Source organism: Bombina bombina, unplaced genomic scaffold, assembly GCF_027579735.1.
Source record: "Bombina bombina isolate aBomBom1 unplaced genomic scaffold, aBomBom1.pri scaffold_698, whole genome shotgun sequence".
Lineage (NCBI taxonomy): Eukaryota > Metazoa > Chordata > Amphibia > Anura > Bombinatoridae > Bombina > Bombina bombina.
Window position 1 is genome coordinate 1 of NW_026512600.1, and position 13,283 is coordinate 13,283.

The following is a 13,283-nucleotide window of genomic DNA, read 5'->3' on the forward strand; positions in this document are numbered from 1 at the left end:
TAAAAAGGCCGCTAATCCCAAAGCCAAGAAGGCGGCTGCTAAAAAGTGATCGCTCCCTGCTCAGTCCTCACAACCAAAGGCTCTTCTAAGAGCCACCAACACTTTCCAGCAGAGCTGTGACATTGTTCACGTTTAAAGTGATGGTAAACTCTCCCCTTTTTAAAATCAGATCTGGAATGTAAGCACTATTTTAGATGGAGTTTAATTCATTAGCTGTAATGAAGATGCAGTATAACATGCTTTTTAATATAGATATGAAATTCAAATACTGCATGCTCCTCCGCCCACTTCAAAAGTAACATTTTCTGTGAGCTAACAGATTGAATTGTTGTCCAGTCAGCGCTCTCCCCATATGGCACTTTTGTTGTAGCTAGAGCATTGATTGGAGAGTAATTCAATCATTTAGCTGACAGGAAAATTGACCTTTGAAGTGGGTGGTGTAACGTGGGGTATTTTAATTTCATATCTATATTAATAACTAAGTTATAGCGCATCTTCATTGCACATGATGAATAAAACTCCATCTAAAATAGCGCTTACATTCCAGATCTGATTTTAAAAAGGGGAGAGTTTACCATCACTTTAACTTCGTTTTGTTTTTTATTATGTAGCTGATGATTCACATCAATCTGTTCTGCAGAGCACTGAAGAATAAGTTAAAATGAGTAATAAACCTACAGTAAATGGATTGTAAATACATGTAGTTGACTAATTACTTTAAAATACTTGTCTATAGTACATAAGTGTTGCCTTATCCTGTACAGTGAATGTCTGCGCTAATGTATGTTGGTTAAAACAGTAATTTTCACATCACGGTCTGTAATTGTAGAGCAGAAATCTCAGCGATAATAAGATTAATAATACTAGTAAAACGCAGTTCAGTTTATAAGGGGCAATAGTTTAGCTCCACTGTAGAATACATAATTGCTTTGCTGATACCGACTGGAGCTGCAGCTGTGAGTATCTGATTATGAAATAGGGAAGTGCTCCGTTTATTAGCACATTGTGCAGAATGACCAGTGTATATCTTGTTAAACCCCAGTCTCAGCTGACACCGAGGCATTGGCTCAGGGTTTGAATACAGAGAACGTCCTATGTGTAACATTTAGTTCATTATGGAAATGATTCACAAATACAATGCATAACCTAGGAATAAAAGTTACATTGTTTCCATTCAGTTTATTATGCTGTATAACAGATAACTTGTTAAAATGAGGGTACAATTAATTTGTTCTTCCTCCTTAATGTACTAATGTAATTTCCTAGTGTAGACTTTAATATAGATAAACCCTGTGTGTAAAGAGGTATATCAAATTATTGACACTCATTTAAGTCACCAACACGTTTAAAGTGACATTTGCACATGTACTGCGCTTGGTCTGAATCTTCTAGAGCTGATGCTATAAATGTATCACTAGTGCACCTTGAAGATGGAAAAGGGTTTCAATTTAATGTTCTTTGTCTGTTATCACTCGACTGATCTGCAACATTATAAAAACACTAGTAAACTGGTTAAATTTGTGTTTAATATATAATCAAATTACAGAAAAGCTTGATCATTACGCCCATGTGTTTGAGGTGCCTCTTGCAACCGTGTTACACCTATTGCATTGTGCAGCACATGAGCAAAGAAGCTGCTGTAAGTATACAAAAAAACAAACAAAAAAAAAACACCTCATGTCAGGGGGTACCAACCTGTAAATCTAAAAATATATGTAAATACAGAAAGTATATAAAGAGATAGCAGCGGATTAAAGTGAAAATCTGTTGGCTCTTTTCAGCCGTTATCAATAGTTATCACAATGCAAGATACCGACAGGTATGAGTGGTGAACTATATTGTGAAGGGATCATGATTAGTGTAGTTTAAAAACTAGATTTGTCAATAAAAAAAAAAAAGTATGGTTTGTGAAACAACAATGGCACTTAGGTAATATAAAGCTGAAGTCTTTAGCTGAGAGAATAGTAAGATTGTATGTGCGGTCTAAAATAAAGCAAGTGAATTTCCTGACTAACCATTGAGGTTGCGCGAACTATATACACATTGAAGTAGAAAAAAGGTTTCGGTGGGAGAGATTTAAAATAGCAGTGCAGCTCGTTGAAGAGACAATTTGGTGGCTCTTAAAAGAGCCTTTGGGTGAATATTGGGGTGTGCGGTGGGTCTAAGCTCTCTCCCCGCGGATCCTGCGGGCCAGCTGGATGTCCTTGGGCATGATGGTGACTCTCTTGGCGTGGATAGCACACAAGTTGGTGTCTTCGAAGAGCCCCACTAGATAAGCCTCGCTGGCCTCCTGCAGCGCCATGACCGCAGAGCTCTGGAAGCGCAGATCGGTCTTGAAGTCCTGGGCGATCTCACGGACCAGGCGCTGGAAGGGCAGCTTGCGGATGAGGAGCTCGGTGGATTTCTGATAGCGTCGGATCTCCCTGAGAGCCACTGTCCCGGGCCGATAGCGATGAGGCTTCTTGACTCCGCCGGTGGCTGGGGCGCTCTTCCTGGCAGCCTTGGTGGCCAACTGCTTGCGGGGAGCCTTCCCTCCAGTAGATTTGCGGGCGGTCTGCTTGGTACGGGCCATAGTGACTACTGAACTCTACTAGTCTGTTACTATATAATGTACTAGGGGAGCCAGAGAGGCTTTATATATAGCGTGCAGAGCGCCCTGATTGGCTGCAGTTTTTCCTACCTTCCTAACGATTGGCTATTGCGACCGTTTGGATATATATTAAAAAGACCGCCCTTTCAAATAATAAAGATTGATATCGATCAACGTAGAAATTATACCAAGTCTGATATTTAAGTAGCAGATATTTAGCGATAGAACCATACATATTCTTATAAAACCCACAGAGCACATCTGTTCCCCCTCAGCTACTAGTTATATTAAGCACCGAGCGTTATATCAATTAGCAGAGCAACAATATATCAGGCTGCGGTGAGGATGATACATTTAACGTTACCTTTAAAAAGAAGAGACAACTACAAAGGCGCTTTTGACTGTCTAGGAAATATAATATCATCAGCACCATATGACTGATCATATACCCCTGGGAAAATCTGCATCGGGGCTAAGTACAGTTTCTGCATTTATCTTATTGAAGAACATTATGAGAGTTTGTGTATGGAAAGTTGCAGCATAATAAGTGATCAGATGTTTTATGTTAAGTAAATAGCATACAGTTTGTCGGCAAATCAGGCGATATAGATTAGAAGAGCAGCATTAAAATGTTTCAGTCTTGTTTATCACTAGGGATGTACAATTTGTAATAAATATAATCCATAATAACTATACAGTGATAACTTATTAAAAAAATAAACACTTGTGCTTTATACTAAACTCTCCCAGGCTAATGCTGGTAAAGGCTCAGAGCTCCGTGATTGGCTGTAGTTCTCTCTCTCCTATTTACTGATTGGCTCCTCTGACCGTTAAGATTTAATTTAAAAATCCCGCCTGTTCCACAAACCTTTGTTAGTTACATTTCTATTCGGAACTTAATACATAATAAGTTTAATTAGCGTTATAAAAATGCGTAGCAGATCTTTACTGATGATCAAAACGTGAGAATCTGAAAAAGCCGCTCACGGGGGTAGCGATGTGTGCACGTATGGTATTATAGTCCGTGGAACATGTCTGTATATACAGTATGAAATTGAATAAGTCGATCTTTCTATAACAAATGCAGTATTAATAGTATCAATGATGTCAGGGCCCGTTACAGAGTATTTCATTTTGACTGCTGCCATAGAGCTTCCTTTACCTACTTGATAAGAAGTCATATGTATATAATGCCAGTCACCATCTAGCGATTATATCATATGGTACAAACGATGAAATGTATAGACATTTGTTACTTTGGAAAAGTGCAACAATGATTCAGTCTGAGGTATATTGTTTTGATTCACTATATCGTTTTCTCTACAAAACAACGGTAGGACGTGGGTGTAATATCTACATACCCTAATAGATTTTTATAACCATATTCCATTAAAGATGCACATTTTTCATTGAATGTATTGCTAGTTGGGAAACGATCATACAATTCTACTCATATTTATTAGTGACAAATAGTACGATCAAAGCTCTGCAATAAAAGCTTTTTACACCAAATGATGAGACGTTATAGTGTAAGTCAAAATTTAAATGTTTACATATTGTTATATAAACCATGATATGTTATAAACTGTGGGGTTTACACAAATGCAAAAGAAAATATTTATTTTTACTTTGAAAAGTAAATGGTATAAAATAGATAAGTGCAGCTGCTTTATGAAGGGTTGGTGGCTCTGAAAAGAGCCTTTGGGTTGTGATAGAGATTACAGTTCGGGTTCTGTGCTCACTTGGCCTTGGCCGGTTTGCTGCTCTCCGTTTTCTTGGGCAGGAGCACAGCCTGGATGTTGGGCAGAACACCGCCCTGAGCAATAGTGACACCACCGAGTAGCTTGTTGAGCTCCTCGTCGTTCCTCACAGCGAGCTGCAGGTGCCGGGGGATGATGCGGGTCTTCTTATTATCCCTGGCAGCGTTACCGGCCAACTCCAGGATCTCAGCGGTGAGGTACTCGAGCACTGCAGCCAAATAGACAGGAGCACCGGCTCCCACACGCTCAGCGTAGTTCCCCTTTCGAAGCAGTCTGTGCACACGACCAACTGGAAACTGCAGACCGGCTCTAGATGAGCGAGTCTTGGCCTTAGCACGGACTTTACCACCTTGTTTGCCTCGTCCTGACATGTTTACTAATACTCTTCGAATAACACGGAATGTAACTTAATTCTCGAGATGCATGGTCACATATACCCTGATTGACAAAGCAGAGTTCTCTGTGATTGGTTAGTTTTGGAGGGAACCAATGACGTTCAAAATTTGGTATACACCACTCATAAACTGCAGATTATATCACATGACATTTTCAACTAATCAACTATGAGTTTCAATAAACGCCCCTTTGATTGATGCAAATAAATAGAGCTGTTGGATTTGCCATCAATTATTAGTTATTTTGTTGTGAAGAGCTTATTTCCCAGCAATGCCTGAACCAGCCAAGCCAGCGCCTAAGAAGGGCTCCAAGAAAGCCGTGACTAAGACTCAGAAGAAGGATGGGAAGAAGCGGAAGAGGAGCAGGAAGGAAAGTTATGCCATCTACGTGTACAAGGTGCTGAAGCAAGTGCACCCGGACACTGGCATCTCCTCCAAGGCCATGGGCATCATGAACTCCTTTGTTAATGACATCTTCGAGCGAATCGCAGGGGAAGCCTCACGCCTAGCTCACTATAACAAGCGCTCCACTATCACTTCCCGAGAGATCCAAACTGCTGTCCGTCTGCTGCTGCCGGGAGAGCTGGCTAAGCACGCAGTGTCTGAGGGCACCAAGGCCGTGACCAAGTACACCAGCGCCAAGTAATCCTGATCCCATTGTTCACAATATCTTCTACAAACCCAAAGGCTCTTTTAAGAGCCATCCATATTTTCATTATCAGAGCTTATACTTGTTTCTCAGTGCGTATATAAAATATTTACGCCTCTATAAATAACTAAATATTGAATATGACACTACAAGTTTAGTTGTGGGGAAATGTTTTGTCGATATATTCTTTACTTTACATTAGTGGATATATGTATTTAAACTGAATAGACTTAAATTGTAACAGCATATGTTCATACACTTGCACTTTTCTTGCATTCATTTATAGAGAGACGGGTCTTTCACCAATTTAATCAATTTACAGATGCGCCGCCGCCTATAGGTTTAACTCCTTAATTTGGCCCAAAACGTTACCTATTATAACTGAGTAGGGATATTGAAACAATGTTTGGAAATCAGGAACATAAGTTTATTAGATTTAGTAACCGCTAACATCAGATAATACAGAGAACACACAGGAGACCGGGCTTATTTAAACCACTAACGGTCATACAGAGAAATGGCGGCAGATATGGAAGAAAAGGAAACGCCAGCTGCACGTTGATCCTATGCAGCAGTGAGAGACTATAAGAGTCGCTGTGTGGTTTGTTACGACTTTGCTGCTCTTTCTGTGAAATCCATTATGTAACATAAGATGACTGTTTATTTGCTTTCATTAATTCCGAATGAATAAAATTATCACAAGCTTAAAACCCCAGACATTTCCTCCCCTCACTTCACCTCTGATAGGCAAAGAGCCGTTGACTCACTGAAGTTCAATATTGATCGTATTAATATAATATAAACGTATACAAGTTGTTTTACTTGTCTATTAGGAAAAATCGCCGACTATTGTTCAGGTTCAACTAAATAGGGAAATAGAATTATAACTTTACTTCAGAACATGTTTTTATAATAGAATGAAACATAAAGTTCGAGCCTTTTCCCTCACACAAAGCTTATTTTAGCTAAATCATATGTTGTGATTATAACACAAGTTCATTTACGATTTCCTTCAAAAGATTTTGACAAAAAACTATGACCAGTAGGTGGTGCTGAGGGATAAGAAATCACATTAAAGGATGCAACGGCTCACAGATTGCCTTGGATGTGTTAGGTTTTCATGAATTTCAAATTGGATACTTTTTTTTTACAGTTATTACAATGATTTTATTAGCGCATATATTAATTTGTAACAAACGAGCATTTCTAAATTAATGTACAAATTATGCCAGTTAATTGTGCATTTAGTAAATGTTTCCAAAGCTTTGTACACATGCAAGACATTGTCAAAATCATATATAAACTAAGTATATTGTGACTCACAGGGGATTAATTGAGAAAGTAATTTCGGCTCTTGTAACCAACCAGAAGATGATACAATAAATCAGCCAATCAGAAAAGGCAAGTAAAAAAAAACACCTTTCAGTTCCAAATCAGGTTCTCGTCAGTACCATATAAGGAGGCGCTTTGGCTTTTTCGGAATCAGTTTACTCATTGAATTTACAATGTCTGGACGCGGTAAAGGAGGCAAAGGACTAGGAAAAGGCGGAGCAAAAAGGCACCGTAAAGTGCTCCGCGATAACATCCAAGGCATTACTAAGCCGGCTATTCGGCGCTTGGCACGTAGGGGAGGTGTCAAGCGAATCTCCGGACTTATCTACGAGGAGACCCGCGGAGTGCTCAAGGTCTTCCTGGAGAATGTCATCCGAGACGCCGTCACCTACACTGAGCATGCCAAGAGGAAGACCGTAACCGCTATGGATGTGGTGTATGCTCTGAAACGCCAGGGCCGCACTCTCTACGGTTTCGGGGGTTAAGCATTTTTTCCCCATTCACACAACCAACCCAAAGGCTCTTTTAAGAGCCACCCATATATTCATATATGGAGCTGTGATCGTTGTCTATTTTTTTTTTTTTTTATGATTTAGATTTTAATTTTCAAATATTGTAAGTTACTACAGATCTTTCATGAACTACTTATTTAACTTTATACATTTCTGCAGAGAAACGAAGGAAAAATGCAGATAACCTAATCTAAGAGGCAATGTGACTGCCCTACATACTTCTATAGTATAATCAGGTGATAAAACAACACTAGTTTGCCCACAGCCCCATGTTACACATACACAAAAGCTCCATTGATCTATCAGCTTTAGGGAACACTGTGTAACGTATCTTAACAATTGCATTAAACTATATGTTCTAGATAATGACCTTTATATAATGGTATCACGGATTATGATTTTCAAAATGTAGGCATAACGTGCATATTAATAGATACAGTAACATAATTCAATAAAGGATTTGACTTTATTTTTTCCATTTATAATATTTAGAGGGTATGTAACTGATCCTGCGATGTCTATGCAGCAGCGTGTCTACAGCTCTTTATATACACTGCGGCACATATAGATTGCATTATTAAATCAAATCCTGGATGTTTTGAGAGCTGCATTAATTGGCTCACTTTCTCGCAATTTGATTGGCTGGATTATTCCATTTAAACTATACACGTTTTAATAAAAAAAAAATAATCGTATTTACTTTGCATTTTTTATTTATTGTAGATGTAGCTAATAAAAAGATTTGGAATTATTGAATTGTAACGTTCTCTGTAAGATCAGTCTCTGTAGTACCAGAGATAAATGTAAAACTTCTGGTTACAATGAAGCTTGGCGATAGTTAATAATCTAAGATCCATGTAAGCCCCCCTCTCTGCCTCAAACTCTAAAGCCTAATGAAAAGCTGTACCTGGCTGACTATTTAGGTGTCGTTGTATATCATTTGCATAAAATTGTAAAATGTTATAGCTGAATCAAATACATTGTTTCTAATAAATAACTATACAAACAGACGAGTCATTTGTTTCAACCTCAAACCTTATTCTCTTGTCCCCACTGTAAAAAATATATCTCTATCTCTGTGTAATGGTTCCTGTGCTTCTCTGTTATAACCGTTGTGGACAAGGAGAGATAACATTGTATTCTACTAAATCACCACATATTATACACGAACACACAATAGAAGCATCATACAGGACAAATATCGCTCCCCCATGTGCAGTCTTTTTTGAAGTCTTCATCATTTTATCACTAACGATCTGCTGAGTCCGTGTCCGACTAATTGCTGTAATTATTTATATTGAAAATTGTAGTTCATATGTAGTGATGTGCAGTTCATGAACGAATCGTTCATTTGAACTGGTTCTTTTTACTGAACTGTATGAATCAGTTCACCAGACTGAACTGATTCGTTTGTAACAGTTCAGTTCCACAGGCAGCATGTAATATGATCCTAGAGTGAGGTCTCTGTTATAACTCTGGTTCTGCTATGAGACCTCACTCTAGGATCATATTACATGCTGTTGAATCAGTGTACTGCATCAGTGTACTGTGTACTGTTAACTCAGTGATTCATTAGCAACTGAGTGATTCATAGCAGAACCAGAGTTATAACACAGTTGCTAATGAATCACTGAGTTAACAGTACACAGTACACTGATTCAACAGCATTATATCATCCTAGGCTAGAGTGAGCATTGCAAATTAACCCTAAGGACCCCCTGTTAAATAAATAATGCTTTAATAAAATAGTGTCAACTTATTTTAAAGAACATAAATAAGTGTAATAACAAGAAAAAAATGCACTTACATATTTACTTAACTTAAACAATACTTTATTCTATCTTGATACACCAATGCAATTTTAAACAATTTACTTCTAATATATATATATATATATATATATATATATATATATATATATATATATATATATATATATATATATATATATATATATATATTTTAGAAGTAAATTGTTTAAAATTGCATTGGTGTATCAGGATAGAATAAAGTATTGTTTAAGTTAAGTAAATATGTAAGTGTATATGTAAGTAAATATGTAAGTGTATATGTAAGGATACTTTGAGAACAAAACAATATATATATATATATATATATATATATTGTTTTGTTCTCTAAGTATCCTTAAGAGTGTCAAGCTGAACTGAAGCAATTAGCAGCAGAGAGCAGCAGCAGAGAGCAGTACAGACACAGTGACTCAGGACTCATTCTAAATGATTCAGAATCGCTGGGTCTGTACTGAATCTGCGATTCTTCTGCTCTGCCCCTCAAGCGCATCATGTGATCAGTAGGTGAACTGATGAATCGGTTCATGAACCGGTTCAGTTAATCGAACTGTCCGAAATGAACCGATTCATCAGGATGAACCGAACTTCACATCACTATTCATATGTAAAACCGGCGGGCTTTTTTAATATTTACCTTAACGGTCACAATAACCAATCACTAAGAAGAGAGCAAAGCGAAGCAGCCAATCGGGGGGTTTAGACCTGCACTGCACTTAGTAACGGAAATATATTAAATAGTAAAACAATGTATTTCTGCATTTACTTATTAACTATTTGTTCACACTGTGCATTTATACTTGTTTACACTTGTTTTCTAACCCCTCTAGCAAAACCTCACTCGTCTCCCTAAAATGTTTATATTTTGTATAAAATAAAGTAAAACTACTTACATTTAAAGGGACACTAAACCCAAAAATTTTCTTTCGTGATTCAGAAAGAGAATTCAATTTTAAACAACTTTACAATTTACTTCTATTATCTAATATGCTTTATTTTTTAGATATCCTTTGTTAGAAAAATAGCAATGCACATGGGTGAGCCAATAGAACGAGGCATCTATGTGCAGGCACCAATCAGCAGCTACTGAGCCTATCTAGATATGCTATTCAGCAAAGAATATCAAGAGAATGAAGCAAAATAGATAATAGAAGTAAATTAGAAAGTTGTTTAAAATGGCACGCTCTATCTAAATCACGAAAGAAAAAATGTGGGTTTAATGTCCCTTTAAGCACAAATATACTCAACAACTCATCTAGATTTAATAGTTCCGTGACAGTTATAAAGTATAGAAGCTCCAGCTCTGATAGTGAATAAGTGAGTGCCACTAACACAAACGTCACGTGATATGTTCTGTTATACAGCACAACCCAGGTATTTACTCCGTAATACTATACTGTATCTGTTCTGCATTACACAGGGCATAGGGTTTCTCAGGACAAAGTAGTGTGCCAAAGTTATATAATAATAACAGTGCTGAAGACTAACAGGAGTTAAGATTATTATTTTTTTTTTATTATTATTATTTCATATGATTACAGATAGAGGGACAATGAGCAAAATATCTCATCTGCATTAAAAATACTAGACAAAGCCAGAGTATAGTAGCAGCTATGTATTATATACCCAGATATTTAATTAATCATTAATAGTAGAAAAGCACATTAAACACAAAGAATTATACACTCCCCAGACTTCCACTCACTAATACTAGGTGACAAGCAGATTAATAACTGGTCTACATTATACCCAGAGTTGTACTTACTAATTACTTAACACCAGAGGAAGAAGTACAGTAAATGCTCTTTGCATCATTCTAATATCAGTATGTGAGTACCATATCAGGGTGTAATGCAGAACAGTTATTGTGCTAATTGCCCCCCCCCCCCCCTAGAATTCATGAGTGAATATATGCGCTCAACAGGTCATAAATGGTCACTGGAGGTGAATATAACTATTAAAAAGGATCTGGGGTCAGATGTTCAAAAGTAACATGCATTGGGTGTTGGTAAATCTGCCACACTAGACCTAGGTTTTCCAGGTCACACAGGTGCAATGTGTGAGGGTGCTGCTTGTATACTGGGCGTTGTATTCAGCATGGCACACAGTGGCACTAGGCTTGGTATTGCTTACACACTGAGTCTGTGTTGAGTAGGACATTTGCAACTGGTATGGTTGCTGCTGGTAAACTGGTTCTAGAATGAGCCGGTCACACATGCATTCTGTGTGGGTGTAACCTGCACACTGGATCTGAGTTAACCAGTAATTTCCTAATGTAATAATAAATAATTCTAAAGAAAGATAGCATTCATATCTAGATAGGCTCAGTAGCTGCTGATTGGTGGATGCACTAATATGCCTTGTGTTATTGGCTCCACCAGGCAATTCCTCTCTGAAGAAGGAACACAGCAACCCCAGACAATCATTTTGGCCTTCATTAGGCCTCGTCAGTAAGGTGTAGCCATATTCCTCTAAGCACACTGAGCAAGAAGTCTATGTCTGGTTGCCCCTTTTCCCCATAGGGAGATTAAATACACATAGAGAGAAGCACAGTCACAAGAATGAACAACTGTCTCAAAACTATATATATATATATATATATATATATATATATATATATATATATATATATATATATATATATCATGTATTGTTACCAGCACAATGTATTAAATGCATTTAATTTAAGATGTATTCCATGCACTTTTTATGTGAAAAGCAGAGAATAAGCTATATTTCACTTTTTACCTCAGGCTGTGAACAATGCCATATCTGACATAAAATTGAAGCTTATCTCGAAATTCACATTTTTTTTTTTTTTTTAAATTGACATATATTTTGAACTCCAAGTGTTTTTATAAATCAAATATGACTTTTTTTATGAGACATCCACTATGTTAGATTGATCTCACATTGGGGGGGGGGGGGTTTATTTGTTACTACTGTAATATTTGTTTTAGCTCCAACAAAGGCTAACTCAACCACATTTGTGTTTTTTCCCAATACACTTTTATTTACTATAACTAGGCCTTTCTTTTTTAAATGACATTTACTAAATAACCAATTAAAGGAGAATGCATCTGAACTCTAATAGCCCTTTGCATGACTAAAAAAAAGGCTTTTCAGGCCTATACAATACTCACTGTAGGGGCACAATCCGATATACGGCACAGGTTTCGGTAGTTTCAGCTCGCACAGCAAGCTATCACATATACGGCGCCAACAGTTGCTAAAGTGCCGTAAGTCTGACAAACTAGCGATGTCCAGAAATCTGCGTATGTACAAATTTCTGGAGTCGCCAGTGACTTACGGCACTTTAGAAACTACCGCCGCCTACAAAAACTGACTAAAATATTAAATCTCCCGTAACTGTCTAACACGCCTCCCAAACATAGCCCAACATGTATACCCCTCTATCCGCAATCCCCCATCTCACTCCTAACAATAAATTTATTAACCCCTAAACCGCCACTCCCGGACCCCGCCGCCACCTATAATAACTGTATCACCCCCTAATGTGAGCCCCTACACCGCCGCCACCTACATTAAAATTATTAACCCCTAATCTAATCCCCCTACCCCGCCGCCACTTACATTAAAATGATAACCCCCTAATGTGAGCCCATACCCCGCTGCCACCTATTTAAACTACATTACTCCCTAATGTGAGCCCCTACCCCGCCGCTACCTATTTAAACTACATTACCCCCTAATGTGAGCCCCTACCCCGTCGCCACCTATATTAAAATGATAACCTCCTAATGTGAGCCCCTACTCCGCCGCTACTTATATAAACTACATTACCCCCTAATGTGAGCCCCTACACCGCCGCCACCTACATTAAAATGATTAACCCCTAATCTAATCCCCCTACACCGCCGCCACCTATATTAAAATGATAACCCCCTAATGTGAGCCCCTAAACAACCGCCACCTATATTAAAATGATTAACCCCTAATCTAATCCCCCTACACTGCCGCACCTATATTAAAATGATTAACCCCTAATCTAATCCCCCTACACCGCCGCCACCTATATTAAAATGATAACCCCCTAATGTGAGCCCCTACACAACCGCCACCTATATTAAAATTATTAACCCCTAATCTAATCCCCCTACACCACCGCCACCTATATTAAAATGATTAACCACTAAACTAAGTCTAACCGTAACACCCCCTAATGTAATTATTATTAAAATAAATCTAATTAATATTAATAATATTAACTAAATTATTC

At 37.9% G+C, this 13,283-nt stretch overlaps 4 protein-coding genes across 4 annotated transcripts in view; 2 read left to right on the forward strand and 2 right to left on the reverse strand.

The window, feature by feature from the left end:
• Nucleotides 1–2,117: 2,117 nt before the first annotated feature.
• The window catches only part of LOC128644412 (uncharacterized), a 64,386-nt gene continuing 53,220 nt past the window's right edge, over nt 2,118–13,283 (reverse strand). The window contains exons 3-5 of the mRNA XM_053697037.1: nt 4,333–4,734; nt 3,847–3,910; nt 2,118–2,587 (exon numbers count right to left, since the gene is read on the reverse strand). Of these exons, the coding sequence (XP_053553012.1) occupies nt 2,162–2,587; nt 3,847–3,910; nt 4,333–4,734 (892 nt within the window). The 3' untranslated portion in view covers nt 2,118–2,161. The remainder of the gene's footprint in view (nt 2,588–3,846; nt 3,911–4,332; nt 4,735–13,283) is intronic.
• On the reverse strand, nt 4,194–4,810 carry LOC128644416 (histone H2A type 1). The gene has a single exon (XM_053697041.1). The coding sequence runs from the start codon at nt 4,719–4,721 to the stop codon at nt 4,329–4,331; it is 393 nt and encodes a 130-aa protein (XP_053553016.1). The 5' UTR covers nt 4,722–4,810; the 3' UTR covers nt 4,194–4,328.
• Nucleotides 4,985–5,546, forward strand: LOC128644419 (histone H2B type 1-J-like). Its single transcript, XM_053697043.1, has one exon. The coding sequence runs from the start codon at nt 5,017–5,019 to the stop codon at nt 5,389–5,391; it is 375 nt and encodes a 124-aa protein (XP_053553018.1). The 5' UTR covers nt 4,985–5,016; the 3' UTR covers nt 5,392–5,546.
• On the forward strand, nt 6,847–7,256 carry LOC128644422 (histone H4). The gene has a single exon (XM_053697047.1). The coding sequence runs from the start codon at nt 6,900–6,902 to the stop codon at nt 7,209–7,211; it is 312 nt and encodes a 103-aa protein (XP_053553022.1). The 5' UTR covers nt 6,847–6,899; the 3' UTR covers nt 7,212–7,256.